The 20825-nt window shown below is 46.2% G+C and overlaps 1 protein-coding gene across 3 annotated transcripts in view; it reads right to left on the reverse strand.

The window, feature by feature from the left end:
• Nucleotides 1–18961, reverse strand: part of GNPTAB (N-acetylglucosamine-1-phosphate transferase subunits alpha and beta) — a 60858-nt gene extending 41897 nt beyond the window's left edge. For 2 of the 3 annotated variants that reach the window (XM_081127982.1, XM_081127984.1), the window contains exons 1-2: nt 18575–18961; nt 2271–2356 (exon numbers count right to left, since the gene is read on the reverse strand). In XM_081127982.1, coding sequence (XP_080984108.1) covers nt 2271–2356; nt 18575–18691 — 203 coding nt within the window. In that variant the 5' untranslated portion in view covers nt 18692–18961. The remainder of the gene's footprint in view (nt 1–2270; nt 2357–18574) is intronic. The other variant, XM_081127983.1, reaches the window with a different exon arrangement.
• Between the last annotated feature and the right edge of the window lie 1864 nt (nt 18962–20825).

The following is a 20825-nucleotide window of genomic DNA, read 5'->3' on the forward strand; positions in this document are numbered from 1 at the left end:
AGCTAGTTCAGGCTGGAACTCAGTCACCACGTGGCTTTTCCCCAAGACAACCCCCATGCAGTCGGGTGCTTTAGGTCTGCTTCCCCTTTCCTTGCGCACACCCTAAAGAAACGGTTACTCAAAGGGTCAAGTTACAATCAAACTAGTCATCTTTTACTGTTTCATCCTGAACATTTTTAAGTGAAACTAGCTTTTCCTTCCCCCTGCAAATGTGCAGTGGGGTGAAGAATACAATGACTCACGCTGAGTCGTAGCAATGTTACCCATACCACTTTCATACCATCGGTGCTAAAATCAGTAAAAAAGCAAGTAACACTTTAGTATGGTTATACCAGACCCCTAGAGTCTTTGAAAACTGTTGTGTCAAGAGATCCTAAGAGAAAGAGCTAGAGTTTCCCTACTTCACTCGTTTCTTGGCTATAAACTACCTCCCCTACTAGACTACAAAACTCTTTACAGCAGATAGTCATATCTCAGGGTCTAAAACAGAGTAAGACTCAAAGAACTCATCTTCGTTGAAGGAGCAAATTCAGGGTGTTACTCATTTAAGGACCACAGAGTAAAGAGTAAAGCTTTAGGTCAACTCAAGAAATCCCACAAGCCCCCTTCATTGAGATGGTGAGGACTACAGTAGTGCATACATCTAATTGGCATAGTTTGTTTGTTTTTGTTAATCATCGCCCAAGGATATTTTTTCCATTGAGAGAGTGGGAGATAGGGAGGGGGAAAGAGAAACATTGATGTGAGAGAGACACATCGATTGGATGCCTCCTGCCTGGGCCCCAACCAGGGCAGGGGAGCAAGCCTGCAACCCAAGTACGTGCCCTTGTCCAGGAATCAAACCGCAGACCTTTCAGAGCGTGGGCCGACGCTCTAACCACTGAGCCACACGGGCAAGGGCAGCACAGTATGTGTAAAACTGCTCCCTTGACAGGAATCACTAGGCACTCATAACAAGTGCACAGAGGCACAAGGAAGTGCCTCTAAGCTCGCTCGGGACAAGGGCTCCGGAGCAATCGGTGCTGTAGCCTAGAGGTTCTTGGAAAACTGTCCAAGTGTGACAATTAACACCAATTATTACTTGTAGTTTCATCAGCTTTCTGGTTCAGTGAGTTTTCTGGTGTGTCAATTGACACTAATATCACTTACAGCGTCATTAGATTTTCTGGTTCAGTGAGAGTATTGGGAAGGATTTATGAGATCTATCCTCGAGGGGGAATGACAGTCAGGATCTCTGGTTACAGCCTCTGACATGCAGACCAAGGTCTTTCGTGACAGTAACCGCCCTGGTGGCTACCCCACATTTCTTTTGGCCCCTCTTGCTCCTCTCCTGCACTGACTCGCTCTGCGCCATTACAAGGAAAAGGAGAGTCAACAGATACTGAATAAAGTGAATAAGCGGTAAAGGAGAGGGCTTCGTTTTTTAGAGGAGGAAGGATCACCAGAAGAGTCCAAAACAAAAATTCAGTAGCAGCTGTTCCTCTGGGGGAGGGGAAATCCAGAAGGGAACAGAAAGGCTTTACTTCTTACTTTTCGGTATTGCTTGAACTGTTTTCACCAGACATCAGTGTTTTTATGATATAAAACAATATAAGTCATAGCTTTATAGACAAACACCAAAAAGAGCCTGTGTGATTCATGTTCGCTACGAGAAGGGAAGGAAGACACTGGAAAAGACTGCTTCCCCTCAGGTATGTTTTGTGAGGGGGGGAAACTCCGGGGGAAAGGAAGGCTGAAGGCAGCATTCACGAATGGCTGCACCACGAAGCTTGGCCTTAAGGAGCCAAAGACCCAGACTGGGAGGTTGTTTGCTCCTTCCCACAGCAAGGCTGCAGATGTGGTGACCACAGGGGCAGGTGGGGGTCCAGCCCTGGTGGCTACCATGGGAATGGCCCTGGTTAACAGAGTAATGTCAACCAAAGGATACCGGCCAGGGCTCAGAACAGCTGCAGAGTAGCCACTCAGTTTCCTCATCCTTCAGGGAATGAATTACCTTTACCTCAGGGATCTGGGGCCGGGTAAAACGAGATCATGTAACGAAGTACTCAGCCAACTGCAAGGCAGGATTACTCTTTGGGAGTCAGACTTTCCATCCAAAAAATGTGAGGATGGACTACAAGGTTCCTTCCGACGGGAGTAGCCTTGAGTAAGTTAAACCATATCCACAACCTGGAAAGACCCCTTCGACTGCTCCACTTAAAGCATGGGTGATTTTATGACTCATCATTTAAGTCAAAACAAACTACTCTCCAAAACTGATCTTTTCTCACCGATTCTGAAAGGACTTTCCAGCAATATTGTCTCTGTAGGAATCAAACAAAACGTGGTATTGATCCCGGCTCCATTCCAGAACCACCTAGGAGAAAAAAGGAAAAAAATGTTTTTTAAAAAAATCCTCACCCTGAGGAAAAGTTTCATTGATTATTTAGAGAAAGGGGAAGCGGGGGAGAGAGAGAGAAACGTGGATCAGCTGCCTCCCATACTCGCCCCAATCAGGGATCAAACCCACACCTAGGTATGTGCCCTGACCCGAAATCTACCCTGCGACCTTTTGGTGCATGGGACAGCCCAACCAACTGAGCCACACCTGCCAGGGCAGGAAACAATGTGTTTTTGTTTGTTTGTTTTTATTGATTTCAGAGAGGGAGAGGGAGAGGGAGAGGGAGAGGGAGAGGGAGAGAAACATCAATGATGAGAGAGTCATTGATCGGCTGCCTCCTGCACACCCCGCACTGGGGATTGAGCCCGCAACCCGGGCATGTGCCCCGACCAGGAATTGAACCTTGATCTCCTGGTTCATGGGTTGATGCTCAATCTCTGAGCCACGCCGGCCGGGCACAAAACAATGTTTTATTTGCATCAAATACTAAGAGTTTACAACTTTCATTGCATTAAGAATTGCTAAAGAAGGAGGTAAAGCAATCCAAATCCACCTGTTACTCAGTGCCGCCATATGCCAGGTACTGTGCTCACCCCAGAGGAGTAAGCTACCATATATGAGTAGTTACGTATGAGAATCCAAGAGATTTAAAAGGGTGCAATATGAGAACTGGGTCTAGAAGATTGGGGTCACCAGGTGGGAGAAAGGGGCAGTGCCGGAAGAGCACGTTCTAAGGCTGAGCGCGGCATGGGCGAGCAGTTTGAGGGCAACCACGCAGCTGGTTGTGGCCGGAGCCCAGGCAAGTAGTAACCAGGGAGAAGAGCAGCAGGGAAAGGACGCTGGGCCCTGACTGGTGGGCCTGGCCCAGGAGAAGCAGGGGCACTGAGGATTTTAAGGCGGCTGCGTGATCCATCCAAAATGCGGGAAAGGCTCTGTTCTGAACCCAGAACGGCTCAACACAAGAGACTGACAAGACATGGGGACGATGACCTTTCCACCTAGAGTTTTCAGCTGATGACCTTGCTAAGTATTTCTGAAGAAAACAGAAGTCTTTAGATAGGCGCCCCCTCATGTCTGCTTCCCAAATCGAGAAGCCTACCCACACACGTGCCCCATTTTCCTCGCCCCCTTGACAGCAGGGGAGGTGTCTCGCCCCCCAGACGGTCCACCTCTGCCCATGTGCTCTGGGCCTCATCCGCTCATCTTCTTAGGACCCTGCCTCCTTTCTCTTGTCCTCTCGGTGGGCTTTTTACCATCAGCATAGAAACATGTCCCAGTGTCTTGGGAAAGCCTTCCCTTCACTCTGCCCTACGCCAACTTATTGAGCTCAAACAGAGGTGATTCTCCATCAATATCCCTGCACCCAGAAGGTGGGGGGGAGGCAGGAAAGTTAGAAGAGAGAACAAAGGCCTCAAGCTCTGCCCCTTCTCTTTTCCATCTTGGCTGAATACGGCAGATGTGACCGTAACTGACCACCTGTCCCCCTGCCTCCACCTCCCCAATTTCCTATAAATGAGAAGACCAGAAAGAAAGAAGAAAGCAAGCCCTGGCCAGTTTTGCTCAGTGGTTAGAGCGCCAGCCCGAGGGCTGAAGGGTCCCAGGTTCGATTCCGGCCAAGGGCATGTACCTCGATTGCAGGCTTGATCCCTGGCCCTGGTTGCCGAGCGAGCAGAAGGCAGCCCATCAATGTGTCTCTCTCACATCAATGTTTCTTTCTTTCTCTCTCTCTCTCCCCTGCCTTCCACTCTCTCTGAAAAGCAATGGAAAAAATATCCTTGGGTGAGGCTTAAAAAAAAGAGAGAAACTGCTACCTGGAGAGCAGGGACGACAAGCTGCGTTGGCAGTCACCCAGCATCAGGAGCCTACGACCACACTATCCTCCCTCTTGCCCACATCGAACAGAAACCTTCCACCCAGTCCCCATCGGGGCATCCTATTCTCCAGTTCGCCCACTCTCACTTCTCGAGTGCGTACTATCACTTTAACAATTTACTGTGTTTTGCTGAACCCTTCTGTCACGCTCGCCTTTCCTGGGCTGTGATAAGAACCTGGACCCCGATATTGGGCTGAGGTCTCCCTTGGCCACCCCAGGTGACACCCGGCATCAGGGGGAAAACAGGACAGGCACACTTCACAGAGGGCTGAGAAATGCTGACATGCTGTGTGTTGACACGACATGCCTTCCTTCATCAGATAAATTAATCTCACCATCTCTAAACCACTTTGATGGATTAAAAAGAATAACAGGAACAGAAAGGGTCTTTACCTAACACATTTAGAAACGTTCCTGCTGGTCGAGAATTCTGCACACTGAGATCTCGGGACGGGGGCTGGGCTGTGACTCGGGACGTAGGTTTTCATCTCAGCTCTGTCACTTTGATGAGAGATCTGGTGCAAGTTATTCAGTCTCTTTGGGCTGTTTCTTTATCTATAAAATGAAGGGGGGCTCCGACCAAACTGTCTTTGAAATCCCTCCCAGTCCTAAAAGCACAGTATATGACTAGCGGAGGTGCAGAGCCATGTGGCTGACGCTATGCATGGTGTGGTCTCTTCTCTGTGCCCACATGTGAGCCCCATAGGACACCACATCTCTTCCTATCTTCAGCCTCCTCTGGGTCTCCTGTCCCCAGGTCTAACCCCATCAACATTTAAACTTGGTTTTCTTCCATCATAACCATTTCCCTTTTCTGCTTAAATCAGTTCTCAACTACCTTGGAAATCTTGCCAACCTCTTTCTGAAGTGAATGAGTGATGTGCTATATGAGGGACCAAAAAGGAGGCTTGTACATCAAATAAAATTCGTATAAGGGCGAGTGTCAGCTCATTTCCTTTATAGTACCCTGGATGGAAGAGCAATTATGAAATTTTTTATTCTGGAGTAAGCCATAAAAATACAAATGCCTTCTAAACAACAAAGAAACCAAATAAGACAAATGTGTAATTAGATCTTGTTTCCAGACATTATTAGCAACAAACAAAAGACCAGAGGAGGGGTCAGAGAAACACTTACACAGTAAGTCTCTTTTCCTCCGCAAGGCCTTCCCTAGTCTTCAGCCCAATCTGAATGCTTCCTTCTCAGAGCTCTGAGCAACTTTCATCTATATCACTTTCTTGGAAATCAGCTACCCATCGCCTTGGAACGTTTCCTGCATCACTTAGCTTTTTTATCGTTTACCTTTCACCCCGAGTTAGCATCTTGTCAGACCAATCAAGTTATAAACTGCTTGAGTCTATTAATCATCCACTCATACCAAGAACGATAAACTGTGTACACTGTCGTCTTCTTAATACATGTCTGGTTATGGCAGAAGTGATGAGAAGACTGGGCTGGCGAATTTGGGACATCTCCTGGGAGAAACTCCCAGTTCTCCTACCAGAGGCTGTGTAACCTTGGGTACAAATGTTCAGGCCTCAACTTCCTCCACTATGAACTTAGTACAAAGTCTGTTTCATCCAGTTGCTATGCTGCAGCGGGACAGTGACTCTCATGTCACATGAGTGAGTAAGGCATGCCGAGCATACCAGGAGTCATGGTAAACCAAGCAGATCTTCCTAAACCATCGTTTTAGCACTGGAAAGGCACTTAAAATATTATACTGGCAGTAATTCAAGTCTTTACGAAACAATATGTAAAACAGATGTGATTTTTACAGATAAACTGTTGACTTTCAAAAAACTCCCACTTGCCATTTTGGACTATTCCCCACCCCCACCTGCAGGTGTGCACACACACACACAAACACACACACCTCCTCTCTACACTAGTCGCCTCAGAGCATTTACTTTTCTCTGCTACAAAGGGGACTTTCTTGGTAAAATTTAAAACACAATGAGCTAAAATACTGTTGACTAAAATACTACATGAGCTCCGAAATACTTTCTAAACAATGTTATTAATTGTAAAAATCACCTAAAGGTAGTTTACTGTACTAGTTTAAAATGTTTATCACTTTTAAGACTCCATGTAATAATCATGACACTCCATGCTCAAGGTATTCAAATCAACTGCTCGGCAGTTTTTACAAAAGGGCAGCCAAAGTCAGTCTCAATGTGCTGATGACAGAGGAGAAGGGGAAGGGGTGGGTACACACGTTCACCAACACCATCATGCCGAGCACTCCTCCCCACTGAGCCCCAGTAACAAGGGGCCAACCGTGAGGCATGCCTCACTTTCCAAAGAGAAGCTCCAGGCTGCACAGCAGTGTGTGACAGGGCTGGGGTTTGAATTAGCACTACTCCCGAGCTCATGCTCCTGTTTAGCTTCATCCAGGCTCTCCCAGCTTCACCAGGCTGCCTCCTCGGACACTTATTGACACAGAGCTCACTCTGTCAAATACACAACTAGGAAGGTGGTCACGCAACCAGTTCTGAAACTGGTACACTATCATTCTTAATTCAGTGACCCAGAACTATTTCCCTAGCATGATTCTAAATGACCACAGTCACATAATGTGTATTTCCCCCTCAGTGTTTTTAGACTGAGTCCTTTAACTTGTTTGCGTACACGAGTGCTAAAATTTTCAGATGATAAGCTTTTAAAAATTATTAAACTGTTACATACTTTTATTGAAAATCTTTATGATTCCAGACAGGATCAAATACAAACCTGTGGCAGAATAATACCAATGGAGGTGCAAGCCCCATAATCCTTGTACCAGAGGAATTCCCCAGATGAGGAAAGGAGGAAGGTAATCATTAAGAAGAGAACAGGTATATAGTGCAAAGACCGTAAGATTTACAATCAGAAGACATGAGTTTAAATCTGGCACTTGTCAATAATAAAATCTAGACACTTCTCTATTCTCAATTTCTTCTTCTGTAGAATGAGGATATTAATGCCACCTATTTCACAAGACTGTTTTGCTGAGAAAATAAGATGTTTAAGTCATACAGGGCTGTATAATGCTTACATGCAAACTGTTCACACGTCTTTTTTTAGTATGATGCTTCTTTTTTTAAAAAAAAAATGTTTTTATTGATTTTAGAGAGAGAGGGAGGGAGAAATAGAAACATTAATCGGCTGTATCCTGCACGTCCCCTACTGGGGATCAAGCCCACAACTCAGGCATGTGCCCTGACCTGGAATCGAACCAATGACCTCCTGGTGCCTGGGACAATGCTCAATCCACTGAGCCACACGTCTCTTAAAGACAGCATTTACAATGCCGCAATATAACTTACCGGCTTAAAGATGTGTCTACACCTGTGAGCAACTCAAAGCCAGGAGCTTGACCTCTTTTAATTTTTATTCCCAGATCCTTGCACAGTGCCTGGCACAAAAATCAATGAACATTCTAGAATGAATGAATATGGCTACTAGTTTTACATGGCAAACAGCTTAGAACAGCTTACCACTCCACAGTTTCCCTCCAGAACTTTCTGCTTTCGGATCCATTCCCAGATAGTCAAGATAAAGACTAAAGGGCTAGAGTTATAAAGAGACAACCGCAGGCCTAGGCACACATGTGCTCTCTCTAAAAGCACATGTCACTTTCTCAATTTTTGAAAGCAATCTCACATGCTACCCTGTAAAATTTCAGATGCTGGGACTCTCTAACCTCAAGCAGTACGAACTCTAAGTAACACTAAGAGAGCTTTTCACACATTGATAATCATTGGAAGTTTATATAATTCCTAGATTATAAAGGTTCTTCATAGTTTCTGAAAACAAAAATTTAGTTTGCATTAAAAGGTACTAAGAGAGACCAAGATGTGTATCTTAAAGATATTCTAAGCTTTATCTTTTCTACTAATCCTCCTCCTCCACAGCAATCAGGAAGCCCTATCTGCTCACCACCAGAAGCATTTTCTAATCACATCTAAGCACACTCATTTTCTTTTCCTGTCTTAGCCCATAGGTTATAAACAACAGAAATTTATATCTCACCATTCTGGCGGCTGGGAAGACGAAGGTCAAGGCACCGGCAGATCCGGTGTCTAGTAAGAGCCAGTTTCTAGGTTCACAGCCGGCTGTCCTCTCCTTTGTCACCTTGCATGGTGGAAGGGGCCCGGGAGCTCTCTGGGTTTTCTTTCATAAGAGCGCTGACCCCATTCATGACCTAACCATCTCCCAAAGGCCTTACCTCCTAACACCATCACACTGGGGACAGATGAAAAGACTCGCCCAAAGTCAAGCAATAAATCAGCAAGAGAGAATGCCAGTTTCCAAAAGCAAATACACCTTTCTTTCAGGTCTTTGCACAATTATAAAAATCAGTATCGAAGGCCTGCTGATTCTGATGCATTGCATCCATGTGGTAATTTTACCTGGATTCCTACTACCTCTTACAGACTCCTGCTACCATTCCCTTCCTCCTGCAATTCGTCTTCCACATGACCTCTAGAGCAATCATCTAAACATAGATCTGAATCATCACTCTCTTGCCTAAATTCATTGGAATGATCCCCATGTCCTTCAGGATGAGTGGAAATGTCTTAGTCTCACTCAGTAGGCAAGTCCTACACTGGCCACTGCCTGCCTCTCCAGCTTCGATCCTGGGTATGCTGCGGCCCTTCGGAACTATTTTTGTTCCTAGAAGGTGACAGATCTCCCGCACCCATACCTTTACACCTATGGCATCCTTCACTTTAAAAAGGAGGGGGGGATCCCCTTTCTTCCCTCGGCCACCTCCTTCAAGATCAAGCCCAGATGTGAACCTGTCTGAGAAACTGCCCCAACACCCACGCCTATGTCTTCAACTTAATTGATCAAAATGAATTTTAAGTTTGTCTATCTCCTTGTGCATCTCCCTGTCCAGAGAGTGAATTCCTCAAGAGCAGAAAGAAACTGAACCATCTGTGTCTCTGGTAAGCAGCAGAGTTGCTGGCCCAGAGTAAACACCTCCACAAATCTCCACCAAAGAAATACCTTCTGGATTTCGGTAAAGAAGCTTTATCCAATTTGGATAAATTAATCAGAGACAGAAATGAAGTTAATGGAATGAAGTAATGAAGGGGGGAAAGCAAGGTATGTCAAGGGGTAAAGAAAACTAGAACCACCTTAAAAGAAGAAACGAAAACATTTTTATTGATTGATTTGAGAGAGAGAGAGAGAGAGAAACATCAATTTGTTGTTCCACTGATTTGTGCATTCATTGGTTGATTCTTGCATGTGCCCTGACCCGAGAGAGAACCCCTAACCTAGGTGTATTGGGACAATGCTTTAACCAACTGAACTACCCGGCCAGGGCAAGCAAAAACGATTTTAGGATGCAATGTTAAAGTGCGCAATATGGTTTTTAGTCTGATTGTAGAATTCAGTTGCTCTCCCTGCGCAACTGTGACTTAATCTATAACATTTTTTGAAAGATCACATTTTTCCTGCTTAATTTAGTGCACGTATGAATCACACACGGGCCAACTAATCACCTGCTAAAGATACTGCATGCGGGTCATAAGACTGGAACATGCAATCTAAAGAACAGGAAGAACTTTTTCAAAAGACGTATTGTGAATATGTAACCTCTTACAGCTACACTTGTTTTTTACATTTTAGAAGGAACTGGAATAACATATGGTATTATACCATGCAGGCTGTATTAATAATGTACTTACTCCCTCTGCTTCTACATCTACCATAATAAAGCACAGCCAGGTAAAGAAACCACTGTGAACTTTTCTGCTCTGTCTCTAAGGAAAGATTAATATACTCTTCAATGTGACCTTGACTGCAGCCCAAAAGGAAGGACTCCTGCTGCTGCCTTCATAAGCATCACAGCCAAGGGAAGAACTGTCCTGGGACAGGACAGCCAGCGTGGCATTTAATTAGCATTTACTGAAAAACCTGCCCCAGGCACCATGCAAGGTGTCTTATGTACATTAGGCATCTCATTTAAACCATCTTTCTTCACGAGGCTCAATCACAATCAGTGAGTAAAAATGAATTTTTATAAGTATTTATCCAACAAATATTCACAGAGCACCTATAGTTGGGTCTGGGTAAGTAAACGAACTTATCTATCTTGTTCATGTTTGTATCCCAAGAAGTCAGCAGAGTATTTGGCATATCATGGAACATAAAGGCCAGGTTATCTTGCACCCCAAGTCTCTAAAATCTGTCCACTTCTCCTAAGTGGCCTTCTACCAGCCTAGCCCAAGGCTCCCAACTAACTGCCCTGCAGATATTCTTGTTTCCTCTAATTTAGGGTTTCTCAACTTTGGCACTATTGACATTTAGGGCCGGATAACTCTATGTTGGGACTGGGAGGGTCGCATGCATCGCAGGATGTTCAGCAGCAACCCTGGCCTCCACCCCCTACATGCCAGTACACAATAACCTTGAATGTATCCCACTGTTCTCAAGAGAAGCACCCAAACCCTGCACACCTATTCTGCCAAGTACTGGAAGCAGGGCACAACCATACCAGTCTCTCCTACATCCACACTTTCTCTTGCTCTCCAGCCACATGGGCTTCTCTCATGTACCTCAACTTTAAGACTCTGTCACGGTTCCCAGGGCCTGAGCACTATTAACATTTGGGGCTGCATGTTTGCTGCTGTGGGGGCTGTCCTGTGCATTGCAGGAGGTTTAGCGGAATCTCTGGCCTCCACCCACTAACAGCCAGTAGCACCAATCCCACCCCACACCCCAAACATGACAACCTGAAATGTCTCCAAATATTGCCAAATGCCTCTGGGGGGCAAAATAGCTCCCAGCTGAGAACCTTCAGTAGCCCTGCCCTCCTCTGTCCACTGCCTCAGTAATTCTGACCCTTCCAAGTTGAACTCAAACTGTATCAAGAATGCCTCCCCTGTCCTGGCTGGTTTTCCCAGTGGTTAGAACAACGGCCCTCGGACTGAAAGGTCCCAGGTTCGACTGCAGCCAAGGGCACGTACCTTGGTTGCAGGCTCAATCCCTGGCCCCAGTCGGGGGCACACGTGCAGGAGGCAGCCAACTGATGTGTCGCTCTCGCATCAATGTTTTTATCTCTATGTCTCTCCCTTCTACTCTCTCTGAAAAGCAATGGAAAAAATATCCTCAGGTGAAGATTAAAAAAAAAAAAGCCTCCCCTACCCAGCACCAGACAAGCTGGGCTCTCACTGCAGGTCTCTCCACAACACTCTCCTTCTCTGCAGCATTCCTCACAACTGTTCATTAGGTAGCAGTCAATGGCTGAATGCACAACCAGAATATAAACTCCTTTTCTGCGGGAACCTGTCTGCTCTATTCACTACTCTGGGCCCAGGGGCCTGGCACAACACTCAAACAAAAATGTACCAACTGTATAAATGACTCAGGCGCTCTGCTGGGCACAGGGATTCCAAGATAAGGAAGGTAACGTATCTGCTCAGCATGCTGAGTACGGAAATGGCGAATGAGTTTCATCGTGAAGAAGCTGTGCATGTAGAAATAAAAGTTCCACCCAAAGCATCAAAATACCAGATACCACGTTCCAAAAAGAAGTGTGGGAACCAAGACATCAAGTTCCCTGAGGGGGCTGAGAACTCATCCAAATCACAGCACTAACGTCCAGAGGAGGGTTTTTGGAAATTGCTGCTGCCATTCCGTAAATTCTGCTCTACCTCATCTGAAGAAGAGGAGTGGAAATCTACTTCCCATCACCTTTAGCCCAGGAAAAAGACTCCGTGGCACAACCACGAGAGCCCACTACAGGTCCCTGCGGTGGGGTGAATGCCACATCTGCCTCACACCTGAGAAATAGGAAGGGCTGGCTGGCTACCTGCCTGAGGACAAGGAGAGGTTGTTGCTATGTGGAATCAGCTCACAGTCCCCCACCCTAAGCTGACTAGGATCAGGATCTTGGCATAATAAATATTTCAAGCTGAAGGAATTGGAGAAACAGTAGGCGCAGGAAGGACTTTCTGACCTTCCCCTGAAGCAGATCATACACCTTCTGTGAGAGGTGCCTTCTCTGTACCTGGAGGAAAGGCCCTTTTCTCCTAAGACAGAGGGATGCTGAGAGGAATTCTGAATGAGCAGACCTGTGTTTCCACAGCTTACTAAACTCAGCTCAGATCCTTTCTGTCCTGTCATAACTCCACTTCTCATCAAACTTAGCATTAAAATACTCAGGTTTAAGTGCTTCTTTGGGTCTTCATTTCCTTAAGAAGGCTCCCATGTCATGTAAAACTTAAGCTAATAACTGTGTATGTTTTTCTTTGTTAATCTGTCTTTTGATACAGAGGCCTGGTGGCGAGGCCACTGGAGATGGGGGAATCACAGATGTCTGAACAAGAGTCTGAAACATGACATCCTCATGAGAGGACATGGCCAAGGAACAAAGCCTGTGGAATCCCAGCATTTAAGACAGAAGGCACGGCGAGTGCACACGGAGAAGAGGGAGGGGGTCTCCGTGAAGAAAGCGGGAGTGAGAATTTCTAAATGCATAAAGTGTCCAGTGCTGCAAAAAGGTCAGGTGAAGTTTCTTCTTACAATTCACTAAATTTCATTAGCAAGATCAACAAATTAAGACCTCGAGAGTACATCAAACCAAATACAACTGTCCACCTACCACACTAAGTTAAAGATGTATATGAATCACTATTGAAAGATTTATGAGGGCACACTTGAGCTGTGTTTCACGAAACTCCATATTAATACGCCCACCAAAGAATACAAGTTTCACAGATACCTCTATTTAATTAACAAGATATTACAAATGGAAACAACCCACTACAACAAGGTAAAGGGCTAACAGCTATCACAGTCACAAAGCCAATATTAAGGACAGGGTGAGGAAATGGTTTTGACTCAAGCCAATGTCTAGAACATCGGTTCCCCTGACCCTTCTTTTGATAACAGCCTCGTGATTTCCCTCTGGGGAACCCATCTCAAGTCCTGTGGTTCACTCGAGACTGACAACCCTACTCACAACCCTAGGTCTGGGGATGATCCAGGTGGATAATAGAAGGGCACCATTCCCTGGCTAGGAAGGCGACCTGGGCCCAGCTGGCACTACGAGAAGGAGAAGCTCTCTTTTTTTTAAAAATATATTTTTATTGATTTTAGAGATAGGAAGGGAGAGGGAGGGAGGGGGGGAGAGAGAGAGAGAGAAACATCAATGATGAGACAGTCATTGATCAGCTGCCTCCTGCACACTGCCCGCTGGGGATAGAACCTGCAACCGGGGCATGTGCCCTGAACAGGAATCAAACTGTGATCTCCTGGATCCTAGGTCAACGCTCTAGCGCTGAGCCACTCCGGCTGAGTGAGAAGTTCTCTTTTTGCTGGGCTTACTAAAACGGTAGATAAGAATCTGGAGTTGCTGGCAGCAATCTTTGCTTTCATATGGGAAGAGCTTGCCTGAGAGCTAAACCAAAAGAAGGGAAGAACAGGGACAGAAAAAGATTCCTGATAACATCATTTGGGCACCGCAATCCAACCCTGCCAAAGTTTCACCCTATAATTTTTCAAATACACCAGTCAAAAAATGACCTTTTCTTTTAAGCCACTTCTGGGTTGGGATTCTGTCACAACCAAGTGCTGCCGACTAATACCAGCAGCAATTTTAAACCACTAATAATTAAAAAAGAAAAAGCTCCAGTCTCCTTGTAAAAGTCAGCTTCCTCTAGGATGCTTCAACCCATAATTTTCTTCCCTTCCTCTGATTTTCTAAGCGATTATTCAATTACCTACTCCCTCTACTGTTACTCAGTCCTCCTGGTCTCATCTCAACTATACAAAGGTGGTCACGGATGAGCTAAATTTCTTTGTACCTTTGACAGCACCTTCCACCCGACAAAGTACAATCAGACCAATCATGTGTGAGAAAGAAAAGGTAACTACAGATGGTCTGCATCCAAGAAGAAAACATACCTTTATTGGAAATGAGTTTGAAGTGATGTTGGTTAAGGTCATCTCCACCCATTCATTCATTTGCATGCTACGGGACACAGCAGGGAGTAAGACAAGGTCCCTGCTTTAACAGCTGGGCTGCGTATCTCTCCCAAACCCCTCCAAAGAGAGAGGCCATTTAATCTTATCTAAGGGCCACTGGCATTTTCTCTGCAGCGAAGTCCATCACCTTATAGTTCATGCTTTCTCAAGTGAAGAACCCAATAAATACATATTCACAGAATGTTAAAGCTAAAAAGGGGGCCTTAGGAATCTAGTCCAGAAGTTTTAAAACATTACTTTTAACAATGAGAGTTTTCCCCATCCTCAAAAGAAACCTACACAAAACAGGTAAGAGTGGTAGCCCCAACCTAGGAGGCAGCTGGAGTAACACAGTTTGGGAACCACTGAGGATCAGAGTTTACGGTGGAGCCAGAGCCAGGCCAGAGGCTGCCTCCCAACTCTGGCCAGGCCTATTCCAACTTTGCCTATTTGCTGCCTTTGGCAAAGAACACACTCAAAATGTATCTGTTCAGTGAGTGCACTCCTCAAATACAAACATGGTAACTAATTTCTTTCTTGAAACTGGGCCAGTATGAGAAACTGGTCACCAAAGTTGAGCACAACTTGAACTGGACCCAGTTTTCAATCTTCCTGTTCACTGAACAGGAATCTATCTACCTGCGGTAGGAGGCAGGTGAGCAAAAGGAGCCAGGGAGGCCAGGAACAGGTACTACCCGCTATGGCAGATTCTGCCTGAACCTATCTGACTTCCTCACGGAAATTTAATTTTTGAATATCTGTTCCCATAATAGTGCACGTATGAAGGACGTATTTTATACACACAGACACACACATACACGCCCTGCAGTGGTCTACAATGCTCTATCCACAATCCTGAAATCCAAAAAGCTCTCAAGAGTGACGATCCTTTCGGTGTCTTATTGGCAGCAAAACCTGACCTGACCTGAACTTATTTGGTGGCAAAACTTGGCCTAAACTGACTGCAAGTTATTTATAGTCTTTATTTTCCTCGCTCAGTGTAAACAGTCATGTGTTCCACTGTAAAAGATACCGATGTTTAATTGTAAGGTCATCCAGTAGTTCCAGAAGTTTCAGACAAGGGATTGTAGATTTGTATATAAATAATGTATATCAGTAACTCAACCAAGTAATGATGGCCCTGAAATAATAAATTTTTACTTCAAAAGCATGTTTTAAAGTCTATACAATTCAACTAACAAAGGACAAATATTTAAAATCAAGACTTTCTAAGCTAAAAAGAATCTTAAGAGCACAGTTAAGCTAGTGCCCTCATTTGTAGATGAGGACAGGGCATGTAACTTCCCCAAGGCAACCAGTTTGCAACAGACAAGTTCCCACCTGCTACTTCACCCCCAAGGCAAGGAACTTCAGTGCACTTAGACTCCACTTTGAGGGTCCTCCCTGTGGATTTGGACCCAGCTCTGCTTTTTCTTGATTAGAGTTCCCAAGGGTTCTCCAGAAAATACTTGGTTGAACTTAAGGGGAAAATAAAAAAAATTTTTTTTAAATATTTCCCTCCCTCAATTCTACTTTTCTGTCTCAAAATGTGGATGAATGTACAGCCAATACCACTTATTCTAAGAGGGAAGGAAAAAAAAATTATGAATTCACAGTAAACAATGATAAATAAAAGGATAGTCCTTTTATCTATTACAATTAGTGGAATTACTAACAGGTTGGTAATATTAACTGTATGATGACAGTATTCTTATTTCAAAATAAGGAGTAAAAACATAAAACAGCTGATGATAATAATAGTAGCAGTAGTAACTACCATTTAATTAGAGTCTATTACGTGCCAGTCACTGTATGTGGAACTCTACATACAGGTCTTATTTAGTTCTTACTATCAAAGCTGCAAGGAAGAGATTCTTGCCTCCATTTTAAAGATGAGGAAGCTGAGGTTCACAGAGGTTATGAATCCTTTCCAAGATCATACAAAGGGCAGATGGGCTGTTCGAGAGGCCATGAAGAGATGTGCTTAAGAGTATAGCTCTGGAGCCATATACACTGCCTTGGTGTGAAGCCAACTCTGCCATGAACTGGCTAGATTAACTTGTGCAAGTGCATTAGTTTCATCACCTGTAAAATGGGTGTAATAACAGTACCCATCTCACAGGGGTGATATAAGGATTAAACAAGTGAATGTATGTAAAGCAGTTAAGAGAGGGCCTGGAACCTGGTAAACCCTATGTATTAACTATTATCAAGATCATGAATCCTGGCACCAGCATTCAAATACAGACTTACCTAATCTGACAGTTCTTTTCCACTATGCTGTAGAAATTAACAACAATATTAGTGGGTCACCTCCCAGGCCACCTGTTGATGTCCTTTGCCTCTCATTTCTTTTGTCTGTTCCAAATTTTAAAATCTGTGGTCATGTCAAGAATGACAAAAGTCTTTCTTTTGGTAAATAAATAACCAGACATTGAATATATAAAATAAAAAATTCCAACAACTAATGCTTTAAGCCACCTTCATACTTGTAGGACTTTAATAAACAGCTAATTTATTTACTCAGGGCCCCCCAAAAATCTTATCAGCAGTAAGACACAACTAGGCATTCACTATATTACGTTGCAACACAGGAAACAAAAGATAGAACAGCAGGTGGTATATTAGTTACATATTCTGCACTTACAAGTCTAGGGCACTTTCTCACTCTTACTTATAAAATTGATTTTTATTAGCCCCTAGACCAAGAACTATCAAAAGTGTACACTTGGAAATCATGCCATATCTGTCATGCATTCATTCAACAAATATTTGGACTGCATACTCTGGCAGTACTTGGCACAGTGCTTGTGCCAGGTTTACAGCAATTAAACAGAGAGCAGACAGCACCCTCTCTTATATAGCTCACAATCTAGTATCGGTACCGACTTCAAGCAAATGTATAGCGTGGCATTTCTAAAAACCATGTGTGTTCATTTTAAAACCTTTTCCAACCTCCTACCAAATATGTATGTATATATATATATGGACAGATCTCTAATGACTTGAAAACACAACTTTTCTCCTAGTTGCTATAGACACATTTTAAAAAATGGTGTTCTCTAAAATCACAGACATGAACGCTTCCAGTTCTGACTTACTCATGGTTTACAGTACGCCTGTTTATGATAAAGAATACCGTATGAGACCATCAACAATGACATAACTATCCACCTAAACCAAAGGGTGGTTTCAGTCATGAAGATGTTTAAACTGCATATCCAGAAGGGTACAAAAATCTAGTAAACCTGTGTTTCCGCCTCCCAAACCTGTTGCTTGGATCCTCTGAGGAATTTACGGTGTCACCCAACTTAACTTTATTGCACATTAACTAAGAGCAGATTCAGGAAGGCAGGGCTTGTGTGATCTGGAATCTAAATCATTAGCCTATCCCATGACTCAAGGACTTGTGCTGGCTCCCAAGAGGTTAGGTGCTGGAGTCCAAAATCAGTAAGGCGTCCCGGTCAGGTGAAGGGGCCCTAGCCTCAGGTGATCTGGGAACGGAGGAGCTGCCAGATCTCTCACATCAGTGTGTGCACATCTGCCCGCAGGGCTCACTGATGATGTATAGCTGTCCCAAATGGCAGAGAAAAAAATGCCAAAAAAAAAAAAAAAAAAAAGTCCCGTTGCACACCTTAAGTCCTTTAAATCTGGGGCCAGCACACTCTCCCCGCTGCAGATTCACGTGCAAACACACGTGCCCCTGGACAAAGTCTTGAGATCCAGGAAAAAACTACATGAAGAAAGACTAAAGTGCTTTTGTCAAAGGTCAAAAGGTTAGAAGGGTGGCAGCCACCCTAGGAAAAAAACTGCAGGGGGGCAAGGGGTGAGAATTTAGGAACGGGAAGGCACCAGCTCCGGGTCCCGGGAGGGGGCTGGGCGGAGCACGAGGCCTGAGGGGGAGGCGGCCGGCTCGGGGGCCCTGAGAAAGGCCCCCGGTGGGAAAGGGCATCAGCAGGACGCGCGCCGGGCGCCCACTCCCCGCACGCCGTCGGGGGCACCGCGGCTCAGCCCCGATGCTGAAAGCCGATCCGCGTCCTCGCGCCTGCGGGGCAAGGGCGGCGCCGGACCTGTCGCCCGAGCGGCAGGAGGCTGGGGGCGCCGGGGCCGAGCGCCCGGGGCTCCGCGGCGGCGGCGGGGTGGCGCGGGGACCGCGGGGTGGCGCGGGGGCCGCGGGGGCGGCGGGGTGGCGCGGGGACCTCGGGGTGGCGCGGGGACCGCGGGGGTGGGACGGGGACCTCGGGGTGGCGCGGGGACCGCGGGGTGGCGCGGGGGCCGCGGGGGCGGCGGGGTGGCGCGGGGACCGCGGGGGTGGGGCGGGGGCCGCAGGGGGGCCCGGGCTCCGCGCCGTTACTCACCTCTCCGAATTGGAAGGCGGAGACGATGGTGACCACGACGCCCACGAAACAGACGTAGAGCCCATACCTGTGGGACAGGCAGGTATAGGTCTGTCTCTGCAGGAGCTTGAGCAGCATCACCCCGGCCGCCGCCACGCCACGCCCGGCGGAGCCCGAGCCCGAGCCGCCGCCTCAACGAGCCGCCATTCAGCGGCCCCCTCCGGGCCGCCCCGCTCAGATCACGACCTCCGGCCGCCGCGCATGGCTGCTCCGGGGTACAGACGACCGCTCGGCTCGGCGCCGCGGCCGCCGCTTCCGGGAGCCGGAGCCCACGCCCTCGGCGCGGCGGAGGCGGACCGGCAGCGGGCGAGGCGGCCAGCGCCGCCCTAGTCTGGCCGGGCGAGCGGCGGCCCGAGCGGCGGCACAGGCGGGGCCGCCAGCGCCCCCTGGAGGGCGGAGGCGCGGAGGGCGGGCGAGCGCCCTCCCCGTCTGCGCGTGCGCCGCGGCGCCCCGCGGAGCCAGGGACCCTGAAGCCACGTGGGGTGGGCGGGGGGGGGGGGGGGGGAAGGCAGGTTCCCCCGAGGCTGGGCCTGCGGGGCGCCGTAAGGCCGGGAATACTGCGGCGCGCCCCCCTTTCTTCATGTACAGTCACTGGGAAATGACGGTTCCTGGGGCTCCTTTGCCCCTCTGGCTCTCTAACCCTATTGCTTGAAAAAGAAAGCTTTTGGGCCACGTGTGCAAAAACAAAATTAATTCATTTATTAATTAAATGTGTATTTAGTGTCCCGTGCCTAGCATAGTGCAGCAAGATATTCAAAAATTAACTAGCCCGCCCGGCGTGGCTCAGCGGTTGAGCGTCGATTTAGGATCCAGGAGATCCCCGTTGGATTCCCGGGCAGGTCAGGGCACGTGCCGGGGTTGCGGGCTCCATCCCCAGCAGGGGGCGTGCAGGAGGCAGCCCATGAACCACTCTCTCATTGACGTTTCTATCTCTCCCTCCCTCTCTCTGAAATCAATAAAGATATGTTTTGAAAAAATTAACTAGATTTGGCCACCGTTCCCAGAGAGTCTAGTTCCAAGGTCTTTTCAAACATGATGATAACCGATAAAAAACAACCTATCATTCAACAGGGCTCTTAAGAGGCCAACGTTTACCTAGTATGTCCTGTGGGCTGGGTCATCCAAGCCTCACAGCCACCTCCTGAGGTAGATAACATTATTATAGGCATTCTACAGATGAAGCAGCTAAGATACAAAGAGGCTGAATAACTGTCTAATATCACCCAACCAGTAAATGACAGAACTGAGATTTGAACAGGGCTGGGATTAGCAGGAGATGAGTCCTGCAAATGCAGGGTCAGGTTCTGTCTTTGTTCAAAATTTTTAAATATTTTGTCCTTTCACAGTAAGATGAAAACTGCAGCATAATAAAAACTTCTCTGATTCACAAAAGGTTAATCTTTTGCTAGGGCATAAAAAAGAGCAATTTAAACATAAATCACACATGATAAACTGCGGACTAAGACAAGTTTTATTTGATCAGCAAGTTTTTGTGGGGTTTTTTTTTGGCTGGGAAGAGTAATGATATAAAAGTTGTTTATTTCTGTTCTTTAATCAGTAAGTTCTTAAAAATATTTTTAAATTGTGAGATTTCACTGACAAATCCTAATCCTAATTTCCAGTTGCTTATTTATTTATTTTTATTGATTTTAGAGAGAGAGAAACATCAATCCGTTCCACTTATTTACGCATTCATTGGTTGATTCTTGTGTGTACCCTGACCAGGGAATTGGACCTGCAACCCTGGCATGTCCGGACAACACGCCAACCAACTGAACTACCAGGCCAGGGCCACTGTCTTTTGAATAAATGGAAAAATCTAGCCATGCTGTGGCCACATTTCCATAAGGCCATAGTCAGCTGTAGCTAAATAGGGACTGTCTGCCCACTTTGTATGACATGGGCTCACCGTGATTCATTTCACTGTTTCAGCTTCCCATCCTTGAGATTAGGATCAGTTGACACTTACCATGCTTGCACTGTAATTTACTTTACAGGTGAAAAATATTTCTTTACACACACTTTATCAAAAGTGGCCAATGGAAGGCAGAGAGAGCCACAGGATTCAAGTAAAAAGGGGAGAGGGTTTTGTGTGTATGTAGAAATGAAGGTATTCTTGTCTGTTTGTGACACCCAGCCTGAGTCACCCAATTCCATGACCTGCCTCAATGACATTATCTACCTGGTACTTGAGTATGTGATGCCCTAATTA

Source organism: Miniopterus schreibersii (assembly GCF_964146895.1).
Source record: "Miniopterus schreibersii genome assembly, chromosome: 2".
Taxonomy (NCBI): Eukaryota; Metazoa; Chordata; class Mammalia; order Chiroptera; family Miniopteridae; genus Miniopterus; species Miniopterus schreibersii.